General features: G+C 36.6%; 2 protein-coding genes across 5 annotated transcripts; one reads left to right on the top strand and one right to left on the bottom strand.

Moving 5' to 3' along the window:
- Window positions 1-387: 387 nt before the first annotated feature.
- Window positions 388-5805, top strand: LOC116768336 (triokinase/FMN cyclase-like). Of its 4 annotated transcripts, none has more exons than XM_061525439.1 (15): window positions 388-588; window positions 1235-1382; window positions 1480-1543; window positions 1661-1771; window positions 1937-2025; window positions 2098-2187; window positions 2452-2569; window positions 2845-2972; window positions 3326-3443; window positions 3663-3895; window positions 4208-4370; window positions 4449-4596; window positions 4974-5073; window positions 5149-5276; window positions 5345-5526. In XM_061525439.1, the coding sequence occupies exons 2-15, from the start codon at window positions 1245-1247 to the stop codon at window positions 5376-5378; spliced, it is 1662 nt and encodes a 553-aa protein (XP_061381423.1). In that variant the 5' UTR covers window positions 388-588; window positions 1235-1244; the 3' UTR covers window positions 5379-5526. The 4 variants fall into 4 exon arrangements, with proteins under 4 accessions (XP_061381423.1, XP_032514916.2, XP_032514918.2 ...); XM_032659025.2 differs by lacking the exon at window positions 5345-5526 and adding an exon at window positions 5548-5805 and having other exon boundaries at window positions 389-588; XM_032659027.2 differs by lacking the exons at window positions 388-588; window positions 5345-5526 and adding exons at window positions 661-887; window positions 5548-5805.
- A 515-nt stretch (window positions 5806-6320) lies between these two features.
- LOC116768337 (STE20-related kinase adapter protein alpha) lies at window positions 6321-11097 on the bottom strand. The gene is made up of 7 exons (XM_032659028.2): window positions 10746-11097; window positions 10345-10577; window positions 9893-10067; window positions 9156-9345; window positions 8622-8745; window positions 7108-7229; window positions 6321-6464 (listed from the first exon to the last, which is right to left on the bottom strand). Exons 1-7 carry the CDS (start codon window positions 10908-10910, stop codon window positions 6388-6390), a joined length of 1086 nt encoding a protein of 361 aa, XP_032514919.1. The 5' UTR covers window positions 10911-11097; the 3' UTR covers window positions 6321-6387.
- Between the last annotated feature and the right edge of the window lie 2388 nt (window positions 11098-13485).

The raw sequence follows: 13485 nt of genomic DNA, 5'->3' as shown, positions 1-13485 counted from the left end.
CAGTATTGTATATTAAATTACTTAATAAATAGCAAAGTTCTATGGAAATCTATCCCATCGTAAACTTTAATTCAATTGACAAATCGCTATGGCGATACTACAAGTACCTATTTTGAATAGTAAGATGAATTTATAATGCACTTTTCTGTATGGCAGTGTTATAAATATAAAATCTTGAGTCATAAACGGCTGTGTCATTTGCAATTGTTTCTTCGGAGAGTTGTTATTGAAAAAACGTACTTAATTGAATGTCCCAGCTAAACGAAATACGCTGCTATGTCAATACAATAGACGATGTTTTTCCTTGATAGATACGATGGCAGAAGTTCTCATTTTATGTAGTTTGTTCTAAATGACTTCTTATTTTCTATTCACTGTACGGTCGTCAATACGTTATTGCGTCCAAGTTACTGATGATAAACAGTACATATAGATTCTTTTTTCTAATCATTGTTATGTTAATAGGCAAATGTTTAAAATGGCTAAATAAATGTTTTAAATAGTGTAACGCAAGGACGAAACAGAAGACCTTTCAGAAATAATTTTACACAAATTTGACGTGATGTTCAATGTTAAACTTGTCTGAAGGTGTGTAAGTAATGGGTTTAACAATAATATACTGTAACAGTGTCACAGCAAATAATACGTAGTTCATAGTGACTATTTATTTTGATTGTCATTCCTAATCGACCTCTTATCTTTTTAATCTGCGAAAGGCCGTAAACTTTAGCCCGCTATAGATAAAATTGGTGTTACTTACATAACAGATAATATTCGGTTTATCGTTTCAAAACACGAGTTTTTATTGTTTGGTCTTTATTTCTTAAACATTCGTCAGTGCGATCGAATGTTGCGATTGCCTTGCTAGTTATTATTTTCATCGGTTGGTGAGATTTTTACTTTTCCTTTTAAGCAAAGTTTTTTTGCTGTAGCTGATAATTTTTATATCTTCTTTTTTATTATACATGCTTGATAATATTTATTTTCAATTATTACTCGTAATGTATATTAAGGAGGTGTCTTTTAAGAAACATCTCGGTGAATAGTTGTCGCTCTGGTATGGTCGAAATTGTTAGCACTTGTTGGCGCTAATCGATTACATAAACATTTATTCTTACAATAATACTGTAAGCATTAAAATGAAGAAAAAATAATATCAATTGCGGAGATCTGCTTGTGAGAGTCCAAACAAATCGACGAAGGAATTCAGACATTGATTTTAAGTAATTTAAAGGTAACACACAATGGGTTCTCGTCAAGTGACAACTAAGATCATAAACTCCCCCGAGAGCTGCGTGGATGACAATCTACGTGGGTTGGTGACGTTATACCCCCAACTACAACTGCATCCCAGACACAGGGTGGTCACTTTAAGAAGGAAGGTATTATTTCATCTAAATGTTTTTCTATTTCTTCTATGTCTTATTATAGTCGGGAAATTTTTAAATTGTTTAGTTTGCACATAATGTATTCTTTTAGGATGAATCTGGCAGAGTAGCTGTTATGAGTGGAGGTGGCTCCGGCCATGAACCGTTTGCAGCAGGTCAGATATATAACATAAAATAATTGAGTCCTGGTACATGTATATTGTTATAATCCGCCGAGTCCTGGACGAGATCAGTCCACTAAAGGTATTATTGTCTTATCGTAATACTTCCAGGTCTTATAGGCGAGGGTATGTTAGACGGAGCGGTGGCTGGCGGCGTGTTCGCGTCGCCTCCGACTGGCAACATCCTGTACGGAATCACACAGCTTTATAAATACAATTCTGGTAATCAAACAAAATAAAAACAATTATAAGACGCATTCTAGTGATTACCTATTCCTAAAATAAACAATATCGTTAAGAAACAATTAAATATTGTTTGGACATAGTTATGAAAATTCAAGATGCATTTGTAATACTATTAATATATGATTTTTTCATTTATTCCAGGCGGTGTTCTGGTGTTGCTAGGTAATTACACTGGAGATAGATTGAATTTCGGCAAGGCTTTCGAAAAGGCTAAGATTGCTGGAATTAAGGTATTTATCTTACATAAATATTATTTAAAGTTTTACGATTCGAGCTTAACCGAAGCTTACTTCAACATTTAGGTTGAAGGATTCATAGTGGGCGAGGACGTCGCCTCCAGCCACAACAAAACCGGTGGAAGAGGTATGTGTGGCGAAGTGTTCATCTTTAAGGTAACTTCATAAATTTACAAAAATCCATTATTTTAAATTAAATCCCTTAAATTTTATTATTAATTCCGAATCGTGGCTAGCTTTTAATATATATATTTTATGTGATAATTTGGTACTTATTTACCGAACTTATAGGAACGAATGACTTTATTGATAAAGTGACTTTAAAATCTTACCAAGATCATAACGAGTGCCAAGAGATGATAAAAAGCTAGTCTTCAAGATAATAATAAGATGATATATGTTTTACTCTGATTGTCTCAGATGTGCGGAGCGATGTCTGCTAAAGGAAGTGATTTAGAATCTATAAGGAGCATGGCTGAGAGCGTTAATAAAAATATGGCCACCTTAGGAATTTGTCTGACTGCATGTTCTTTGCCGGGTAAGAAACAGTGAGGTATCTTGAGCTTTGAAGTTATATATATGAAGAACTCTTTCATTCTCACCAAATTAAACTATGAATCGAATGCAAACCAACTACACTTATCAGAAACTATTTGCTATTAAGTCTTATTTTAAGAGAGCATTTTCTTTATTTAAGTGAGAAATATTTTCAAAATGAGTAATATCTATTGGCATGCTTAAAAGGAAATTAAAATTTATACATACTTAGGTTATTAGGGATATTTATGAATTTTAAATTGTCTATCAATCAAGGGCAACCCCCTTTGTTCGAGACCAACCCAGGCGAGATGGAAGTGGGAGTAGGAGTTCACGGGGAGGCCGGGGTGGAGAAGAGAAAGGTGGGCACTGCCCGGGACACGGTCAGCATGATCCTGGACAAGGTAATTATAAACGTAGTTGGTTTATTATGATAGATGGATGTAACCTGTAGATGCTCTGGAGTTTTAAAACGAATTTGACTCGTATTATTTTTATTTTTAACCATTACTTGTTCACAATAAAAAGACAAGAGAGTACGCCTATAAGTTTTAATATTTGTCACCCCCGCAAAAGATTTCTTAATTTTCTAACGTTTTAAGAGTTGCAAATGAGTTAAAACGTCGGGTTTAATATAAAAAGGAACACATTGTAAGCTAAATGTTCTCCTCTGAGTACAGATTTTGAGTCAATAAAATCATTGTTTTTTAATGATTTTAAGCTTATTTAATCGGTTGATTAAAATGTTATCCCGCAGATAGTATCTCATCTCAAACTAGGGTCTGGTAATAGAGTGGCAGCTATGATAAATAATATGGGCGGCACCTCCTTGCTGGAGATGAACATAGTGGCAGCTGAAATCAAGGATTACCTGGGTGAGGAGCTGGGTCCATAAAAACAAATGTCCTCCCATTGATTCTATATTCTTATATTCACCTTACCTCAAAGGAAACAGAAAGCGATGACTTTAAAGAGAAGATATCCTATGTTTCTTTTTTGACAACATTATTGATACGTTGACTTATTTCATAAATAAATAAATAAAAATTGTCTGCTTCCAAAGAAAATGTACTTTATACATCTTAAATTTTCAGATTCTAAACAGATTAAAATGGAACGTCTCTACTCCGGTCATCTGAAGACATCATTGGAAATGCAAGGCTTTCAAATTTGTCTTTTAAATCTGAGTCATCGGGATGGTGACTTCTGGCTCGAATTGCTGGACGCTCCCACAACAGCGGCGGTCTGGTCGGGGGGACCTATGTCGCGAGGGGAACACGGGCCTCATGAAGACGATGACAGCTTGGTAGAACCACGAGATGATAAGGTGAGGTGAGATTTTCTTGATAGTTTTACAATAGAAATAAGTTTTAAAGCTAGTCAAAAAACTTCAAGGAGGTATTGTAGGGATTGCGAGTTCCAATCAGTCTCGGATCGATGAAAATTTTATCAATTCTTTTTATGACATTTTCATGCCAGCTCTAAGTCGACATTGCTTTATGTTAAAAACATATATATACGAGCGACAATGGGACGGCTTATTTGTTTCGGTGGTAAACTTTTCATTTAAAATACTGTGAAGTTCCTAAATATCGATAACAATAATGTTTCTATATTTTTAACTTTTGATGTTATCTAGATGATATCCGGTCCAGTATTCTCTAACTCCGAGCAAGAGCTGATGAGGTCTAGTCTGTTGAAAGCTTGTGAAAGTCTGGTCAAAATCGAGGAGCAGCTCAACGCCTTGGACTCCGGTTGTGGCGATGGAGACTGCGGGATTACTCTCAAGAATTTTGCTCAAGGTGGACGATGCTGTCAAGTTAGCAACAAACGATTATTTACTTGGACTAATTGGACTTTTTTCCTGTTTTACACATCAGGGGTTCAAGGTTACCTGTCTTCGGGCAGTCTAGAGCGACCAGCTCGTGTGTTATGGGAACTTTCTGAACTGGCGGAAGCAGATATGGGTGGGACTTCCGGAGGACTCTACAGCTTGGGATTTTCTGCTGCTGCGGCGGTACTCTCCAAGTGGGTATAAGAAATACATGAGTATAGCTCAATGTGGCATGAAATTGAAGAGAAATTAAGTTTCAGATGCTAGAACATAGTCGCAGACGTTCACTGACAGGATACATTACAGTCGCAGCACACACACTGATCTCAATGAAATAAAACTAGTAACTGTTCCTTCAATCGACAAAAAGTGTCTAAAACTAGGGCTGACATATTTTCCCCTCATTTACAATTATATTTGATCTTTGGAAGAACATATTTGAGTGTCGGGAGCAATTTTTATCTTTAGGCATTCTGTAACAAAAATACTAAAATTTAATTTTCTATTCATCGTTTTCAAAAGATAGTTTTAAGTCTGATGAGTATAACCAATAAAAGTGCTTTATCTTCAGAGCTACATCAAACGATAGGAACACATGGTTGTCCGCGTTGGAAGGTGCGATATCTGCCATCAGTAAATACGGAGGAGCGGAGCCGGGGGATAGGACCATGGTTGGTGGACATGACAAGGATAATAAAACACACGCGTTAACAGTCACTATATTACACTTTGTTATCACTCCTCAGCTGGACCCGCTGCACCAGGCGGCCCTGGCGGTCAAACAAAACCTCGGCAGCGATCTAAAAACAGTTCTGGTGAGGATGAAGGAAGCGGCAGAAAGAGGCGCGACAGACACCGCCCATATGGTTGCGAGGTACGTGACTCACTAATATGTTCTGCCAAAAAGCATTTTTTTTTATTAACTATGGAATACTATTGTAGGTTGTGCAACGATAAGTATCCGTTAAGAGTCTAGCATGCACGGACAAATCTTTTTCATAACCGCAGCATATGCATGGATAATTTCTTGTTCCAACTGTCGCACAAGCATGAACAATCCTATGTTACTGTAGCTTGTGCCTAGATACTTCCCTCCTAAGCCATACGAGTGATCAATTACCACGGACCGTTCTGCTTATCTCCAGAGCTGGTCGTGCGTCCTACGTGAGTAAGAACCGTCTCCGAGACGAGGACGCGGGGGCTCGAGCAGTGTCCTGTTGGATGAAGGCGTTGCTGGACACCGTAATGTCAGCCATAAACTAGGCCTTTCATTTTCTTGAAGGTCGGACCGAAACTTGTCTGCCGTACAGACGACAATATTACGGAGACAGCGCTCCATAAATGTCAACGAAATAATTGTGTTATATCAGCTATCCTGGACAGTAATATATTTTTTTATTTTCTCTATTCTTTTATTATTAATGAAAAGTTAACATTAATATGTGCATATATTAATATATTGTTTGTTTTAATATTGTCAACAATTTATTTAAATTTAACAGAGTACACCGAGTTGATATTTATAATTTATGCTAACCTATAACTATAAGGCTTCATTCACACTGGAATATTTTGTCAATGTATCATTTAAGTTATATTTTACCTATAAGTTTTTTTTAATAATTTTAAAATTCCTTATCTTAATTACATTATGAATCGTTCCATTAATAACATTAATATCACCAAAATATTCCACAGTAGCAGAGTGAAGGAGGTCAGAGCATTTTCTTTTCATTAGTCATATAGAACTCAGATTGTACTAAATAAGTAATGAAGAGCAACCCTCTATCAATGTATTTTATGGCGAGAGATTGTAATCGTTTTATCTCCTCGATACCTCAAAAATATATTTTTTTTGGCAACAATAATCCTCAGTGCCCGTAGAGTGACCCACCCCGAGGCGCAATAAAACATCATATATTAATAGTATTTGTAAGTCGTATAAACGTAACAATTCCATCAACGCCTGTTCTTCTTCTGTGCTTCTAGAAGTCCCAGTCCGCGGAGTTCTCGATTTCCATTTCAGACATTTTCTCCTGCAGCTGCAGCGCTGTGACGTCATCTGGAAATTGAAACGCTATCTTCTTACAGGTGTTTAGAGCTAATATCAAAGACAGTGTTGGCGGAAGGTCGGACCAGATCTAGAAAATACACTTGACATTTTTTTTGTTACCTTTATGTTACTTTACTTATATATAATTAGGATTCTAACAAAATCATTAAAAAATACAGTGGCCTTATAAAGCCAGCATTTTTAAATAGCGAATCAAACCGCAGCTGGAACAAACTTATTATTATCTTAAACTAAAACACCTTAAATAAGTTAAATTCAATTCACAAAGACACAAGTCGCGTCGACAAATACTCTCCCGCGTAAAAGTGAACAACACAGATGTCGTCGCTTTAACGTCACTTCGGGTGCGTTCGGGAATTTAAAAGGTCGGTTCAAATTAAATGCGTGTTCCCTAAATATATATAGTGTGTGTCACGTGACGTCATACAAACCACATCTGTAGCGACGTGTTCCTGCACCATGAACCACTCTTTCGTTTAGAATACATAGTAGGTAATATTTTATCCCAATGTTAAAGCTGCAGCACTGACGAGTTTTGTGAAAGTCAGTTCCGTAGTTTTTGAGGCAACTAGCAGCAGACATACATCCTCGCAGACTCGTTCATAGCGCAAGTAGTGTATATAGTGTGGACCGGGGTCAGGCTTGATGGGTTGCACCCTGCCGAGGAGCGCGGCCAGCGAGTCCGGCTTGCGGATCTGCTTGAAGAACGGGTGGAGCAGCAGCTCGCGGGAGGTCGGCCGGCGCTCGGGCTCACTGGAACACGCATACACAGATACGACATTCATTATGACTCTATAATTATATCAGCGCTATCAGCAGCGACGGCCGCGACATGACAAGAACCTGATTATAAGACTTATTGGTGTTCATAATGATCGTGACAAGTGAAACGAAATCGAAACCTATTTAAATGGAGACTAGAACTAGGTTTGAATTTTGGTATAAATACGACGTCTGGAGGAGTTCAGGAGTTTGAGTTCAGATAGTGCGGACCGTTGAACAATGTGAATATGATGAACCTTCAAGAAATACGAGGATATTAGAAGAGCTGAAGTTTCAGTTTGGAACGAACTGAAAGAAGTGACATCAGTGACGTCAGCAATGTTGGCGTCTCTGTCTTTAAAACGACGAATTACTATTAAATCCGATACATAATAATTATTAATTTTTCACCTTTTATTGGCCACCGTACTTCACTGTGATAGCGACGGATGGCCACCGAAAGGAGATAAATTTTGTATACAAATAGGTTTAATATTTACACTCAGAGACTTCAAGATTCGTTCACCGTCAATGACAGATGATGGTGACGCGTCTGTTACATTTAAAAGGTTTTTTTTTTTAAATTTTATAATTAGCACTTTTATTAATATTTTAATTATTAATTAGACTTATTACGTGTCGATGTTCTTTAAGCTTATCTGTGGTCGGTACTTTAATTGGTGTGAAGATTTACTTTCGTTGACGTAAAGCAAACCCTGGATAAAACCGTCCCAGGTAAAACTGAGTGGTGTATATAATAGCTTATACGATGTGCGTACACACACAATCACATTGCTGCAGGAAGTAAGCTGAGCTGGTGAGTGGGATTAGAGACGGCTACAGTTGGTATGTGAAGAAACTTGTTTTCAAAGATTAATTTGAGGTTGTATGTGAGTCGGCCGCACGATCCCCGAGAAATGATTTTGAAATTTTAATAATTAACAGTCGTTTGCCTCAAATGTGCGAGTGTGTGCTGAGAACGAACAGCAACGTCTCCTGTACGTTTATTATCAGGTGTGGCTTGTGGCATTAGCAATAAAGATACGAGACATTTGTGGAAGCGAGGCGAAAGAGAGAGAGATAGAGAGAGAGAGTTATAAATATACACAATATATTACAGCGAGCCACCCAACATACTACGGAATGAGTGGTACATTGGGCGACACTTGGTGTGGCGGGGATATTAGGAGAACAGTTATTGAACGACTGTCGGAGATGTCACGCTTGGCTGGACGTAACGGGATTTCGGGGGTCGTGCAACACTACCTTTAAAAAATAATAATGCAGCGGATATAACAGTGCTGCCTCGAATCATTATCAGACGCGCGCACGCGTGTGTGTGTGTGTGTGTTTATGTGTGTGTGTGTGTGCGTGTTCGCTCACCGCTGCAGCAGCTGGTCGGCCAGCAGGTGAAAGGAGTCGGACAGCTGTCGTCGCGCGTAGATCGCCCGCAGTCGAGCCACGCCCTCCGCGCCGTCCCCCAGCCCGCTGTCCGTGTTGTAGGCGCCTGCCTCACAGGAAGGAACTCGTCACAGCCTCACCACAACGAGGTAGCGGTTCAATGACCGGGGCCGCCTTATCAATGCGACGCTATTGTTTTGTAACGTCGACATCAATTTTATTTAATTTGAATTTGTTTGATCGTCGAGAAGTCGGACGACCCTTAATCTGATCTCGATCACACCACGATCAATGTCCCAGCTTTCGGGGCAGGGTCATGAGCCCGTGTGAGGCTGGTGTGGTGAGTGTAGGAGCGGAGTATCCCTGGTTTAAACCTGTAGGTATTCCAGGACTCTCGCAGCTCGTCACGTACTTTGTGTCAGGGTCGGTAATCTTGTTTTTTATCAATATATATATACACATGTGGACAGGATAAACTGAGATTGTATGGTCATATGTGATCTATATGTCGCTCACTCTTGAGGTCGTGATGTATGTCGTCAGGGAAGGAGGAGCGGTCGAGGAGCTGCGGTCGACTGCCGCGGACCTTCTCCGTGAACATGAGAGTGCTGGCCAGCTCCGAGAACGGCACAGCTCCGTTGGCGAGCTCGCAGCAGGCCACGCCCAGCGAATACATGTCCGACTGCTCGTTGTAACCCTTCAGGTTCTGGAGGAGAATTTGGATTACTTCATTACGACAACAGTTCAACAACAACAGCTTCTAAGCCGTTGTAACTTGTTAATATTCAGATGTCTTAGTCAAAACTTTCAAAATATTTGAATTCCTGAACCACTATTTTATTATACTTCCTGAGTCTGTCTGTGTGTCGTTCACTGAATAGTCCGTTCCTTATTGTTAGTTTTGAAGAGAAGCAAATGTATATGATAAATTCTTTGCTTATCCCCTGGGAAAACTATTTTCGGGGTAAAGTAAGCCCGTGTTAATTGTAAGTGTCCTATGTTTGCATATTAAAATTGTATCGAAATCAATCCAGAGCCTTCCGTCTTCATACAACAAACATACAAACTTCTGATTATTCCTTATATTTTATTTAACCCACTTATTATGTTTGTATGGAGTGCTACCCATATCCACCTGTTTGAGGAACTGATATCACATTTACAAAGTAAGAAAAGTTATGAAGTCTTAGGACGACAGATATATGTACAATAACCTATATATGTGACACCTGTAAAGTGATGGACCTTCAAACCTGTTCCAGCAGCTCAGGGCTGAGCCAAATGAGGTTGGTATTGTCATGGTCGGGCGGCGGTAGACTGTGCAGCTGTTGTCTCCGTCCACACACTAACATAGATGCCGCACTACTCAAACCAGACAGCTTCACAGCGCCGCTCGTATCTATCAGGATGTGACTTGCCCGGACACTCCTGGAATATTATAATAAATTCCACATGAATATTATTTATAATGACAAGAAACAAGATATAAGACATACATAGAGGCCGGCCAATAAGGGATTGTCGGTTATCCATGATAAGGCTAGAATAGTCTCAGATTAACACTTTAAATGTTTGTGTTTGAAGAAAGACGGGTTGACTGAGTGTTATTAAGCTTAAACTTAATTGACTTCATAAAATCCTTAAAGTAATTTCATTGAGGAAATAATTCTTGCTTGTTCTTATAATGAAGGGGAATGTATGCTACCTGTGTATATATAACTGCTTGTGTAGATACTGCAGACCTAGCAAAACATCTCGGAGTATTATTGCACAGGCTGGCTCTGGTAAGCCTTCTTGGAAATATCTGTCAAGGATGTCTCGGCATGAGCCCAGATTCATCAAAGGTGATACCACATACAGCTCTCGTCCGTGGACAAAAGATGTTAGGTATGGCAAAATATTTGGGTGATGTAGTTCCTTTCTGGTAAGAATATCTTGCTAAAAAATATTATTTAATATATAACATGCTCCCGTACGTTAAAGCCAGAACAGGTTTAGGATTAATTATTTAATAAGCACTTTATAAATAATGAAACACATCATAAATGTTTACGAACAAAACAATGTTTACTTAAAATCTAAATATAGACCAAGGTCGTTTCATACTTGTATTAGATTCGCTTTTTCCTTTGATTTGTCGACGAAGTATCGCTTAATCGCCACATCTTGTTTGTATGGCTTATACACCGCCGAGTAAACCACGGCGACGCCGCCGCAACATTCCGATATAATAGAAGTCAGCTGATAGTCGCTGATTTCAGGATTATACATTTCATATGAAGCAAACGTAAACAAATAAAACTAAGATTTCCCGACCGATCTAATACATGATCGCGGTTGTCAACGAATTTCCCAACAATTACTAATTAAAAAACATAACAGTGAGTAAAGGACTAAACGTAAATAAACTATGAAGTATTATGTTATGTCAATTGTCAGGTCAACATCAAAATTCTGTTTTAAGATTTTTGTATAGTGTATGATTTGACATTTATCAAATTTAGGGTTGCCACAATTAATTTATAACTTTCTTTCATTATGTAACCCAGTAAAGTAATTTATTGATGACAAGTTATATAGAAATGATAATAAATTTTCTAGGATTTAATTATATATAAAAATAAATGTTACATAATCCAATTTTCAGTTGTTTTTTTTTATTGAAAAATACAAAGAGAAAAGAAATAAACGATCCTAGAACTTAAATCGATGCTTTTGATTATAGATTTTAAATTATTACATTTCCATAATTATTGTAAATGTTTAAACTTATTAATGACACAAAAGAAGACCAAAACAATATATTTATCACAGTAAATAACGATTTTAAATAAATGTGTTTGTGTTTATTACAATAAATGGAAAAGGCAGTAGTTTTAGATTAAACCTTTCAATTTCATCCCGGCGAAGTTTTAAAAATGTATTCCCACTAGTTGTGGGTATTTAATACATTTACATTTAAAATATTTTTATTTTAAATTATATTTAATTCCATTAGTAACTATGAAGTGAAGACGATAATTTGCTAAATAAAAATAATTGCTACAATTTTTATGATAGGCTCAGTATAAAAAAATTGTCCCGGTATAAGCACTTAGAAACAAGAAATTAATTTATTATCAACATTTAATAATACATAGATAAAGTCATGTAAGCATAACATGAATTACAATTATTTCATCACAGATGGCGTTGTTCCTACGAATTATAATTTTTTTGTATATCTTTACTGCGTCTGAACCGTTTTAGAGAATTCAATACATTTCATCGTTATGTTAACCTCTTATAAGTAATAAGATGAAGAAGTAAGACCTAAGCAAGGACATTTCTCAGGCACCCCTTATTTAAGCCTAGCACTTTTTGGGGCCTAGAGAATGGCAGTAAAACTTGAAGTGTTTATTATTTACATATATATTTTTTTAATATTAAACTATCTTTGACTTGAATTTGTCCTTGCTTCTTTATTTAGCCTTTTCTATAAAAGGACGATACTTGAAAGCTTGCGTTCTGATGACTTTTGTGATTCTGGACAAAAATTATGAGATGAATGTACAGGTTATACTTAGTTAATTGTGATAATCAATCATCGATCATGAGACTTATGACTTTGCTTTGTCATTTAAGTTGTTGTAGTAAATCATATAGATTTTTTAAATGTTAATGAAAAAACCCAGTTTCTTAACTCTCAAATTTATTAAGAGTTCATCTAGCAAAGCCTTTCCTTTCCTGTCTTACAGATATTGCAAATGCGAACGACTGTGGGATTTTTACTGTTTGTTACTCTTTCACCCAAAAACTACTAAACGTTTATAAATGAAACCTTACAGCAATGTACTTTATACAGCAAAATGAGAAATAGTCTGTAATTTATATGAAAATTCTGTGTAGGATCAAGACATAACAAGTTGTATTGTGAATTAAACCCCCCTTGCATTATTTTATCTCACTTGTACCTTCTCTGAACCTAATTATTATGTCTAAAACTAGCAGCAATAAAAAACATAGAATAGATACAAATGATAACGGTCCGTAATGCCTTAAAATTTACAATTTATATTACCTAGACCTTATTCAGGCGTTATAGACAGAAAGGTTATGTTTATATGTATTTGCAAACACCTCTGTATTTCGCGTTTCCTCTGTATTGAATTCTGTATTATGGAAGGACTGTTTAATTATTTTGGTGAAGGTTTTGGTTTTACATATAGCAAAAATTTTGAGGCCGTACGGACAATGTGGTTTCATTCAGAATACATTTTCTGACAAAATAAAATTATTTGTATTTTCCATTTTAAATTTCCGTTCATAGGTAGGTGTGTATATAAAAGTTGAAGTAGTTTTGTGGACTTATAGTTTATTTGTGTGATCGAATCAAAAAAGGAAAAGTTCTAAATAGTATTATTTCTTTCATTAACATTGTTGAATCTATATTTTTGCTTTATATCATTCAGATTACAGTTGTCATCGTTGAAAAACACTTGATGCTAGTTTTCTTATAAAATATAACAAATCGAATCGAGTGAACAATATTATTATAAACAGACATTCCTCATACTTTCTAAATCAGCCTTTAAATTTTTTGAGCTGTACCATTTGATATTTTTAAATAATTTACTTTAGTGTGTCTTATATCCGACTTTAGGTTCAAATCTTGTCTGTTTCACCAAAACCGTATTTCGTTATCTTAATTGCGTTTACCTGTTCCTATATTAAGGGATCTATCCTTAGGTTATATGATAAGATCTAGCTAGTCGTTGTTTTTTTGTGTATAATTTGTTCTACAAGTCTGTATTACCAAAAGGACCATATTAGCATTCCAATAAACTAAATGAATAAAATCTATTAC

The sequence above is a fragment of the Danaus plexippus genome, chromosome 4 (genome assembly GCF_018135715.1).
Source record: "Danaus plexippus chromosome 4, MEX_DaPlex, whole genome shotgun sequence".
Taxonomy (NCBI): domain Eukaryota; kingdom Metazoa; phylum Arthropoda; class Insecta; order Lepidoptera; family Nymphalidae; genus Danaus; species Danaus plexippus.
The sequence above is the reverse complement of the archived record's forward strand: the minus strand, read 5'-3'. Positions and strand labels throughout refer to the sequence as shown.

Coding starts and splice junctions, on each gene's coding strand:
- LOC116768336 (XM_032659025.2), top strand. CDS start 1,245: ATGGGTTCTCGTCAAGTGACAACTAAGATCATAAACTCCCCCGAGAGC. Junction 2,188..2,451: donor GCGAAGTGTTCATCTTTAAG/GTAACTTCATAA, acceptor TGATTGTCTCAG/ATGTGCGGAGCGATGTCTGC. Junction 5,074..5,148: donor AGCCGGGGGATAGGACCATG/GTTGGTGGACAT, acceptor ATCACTCCTCAG/CTGGACCCGCTGCACCAGGC.
- LOC116768337 (XM_032659028.2), bottom strand. CDS start 10,910: ATGTATAATCCTGAAATCAGCGACTATCAGCTGACTTCTATTATATCG. Junction 10,578..10,745: donor AAAAAGCGAATCTAATACAA/GTATGAAACGAC, acceptor AATATTTTTTAG/CAAGATATTCTTACCAGAAA. Junction 8,746..9,155: donor CATACATCACGACCTCAAGA/GTGAGCGACATA, acceptor CCTGTGAGGCAG/GCGCCTACAACACGGACAGC.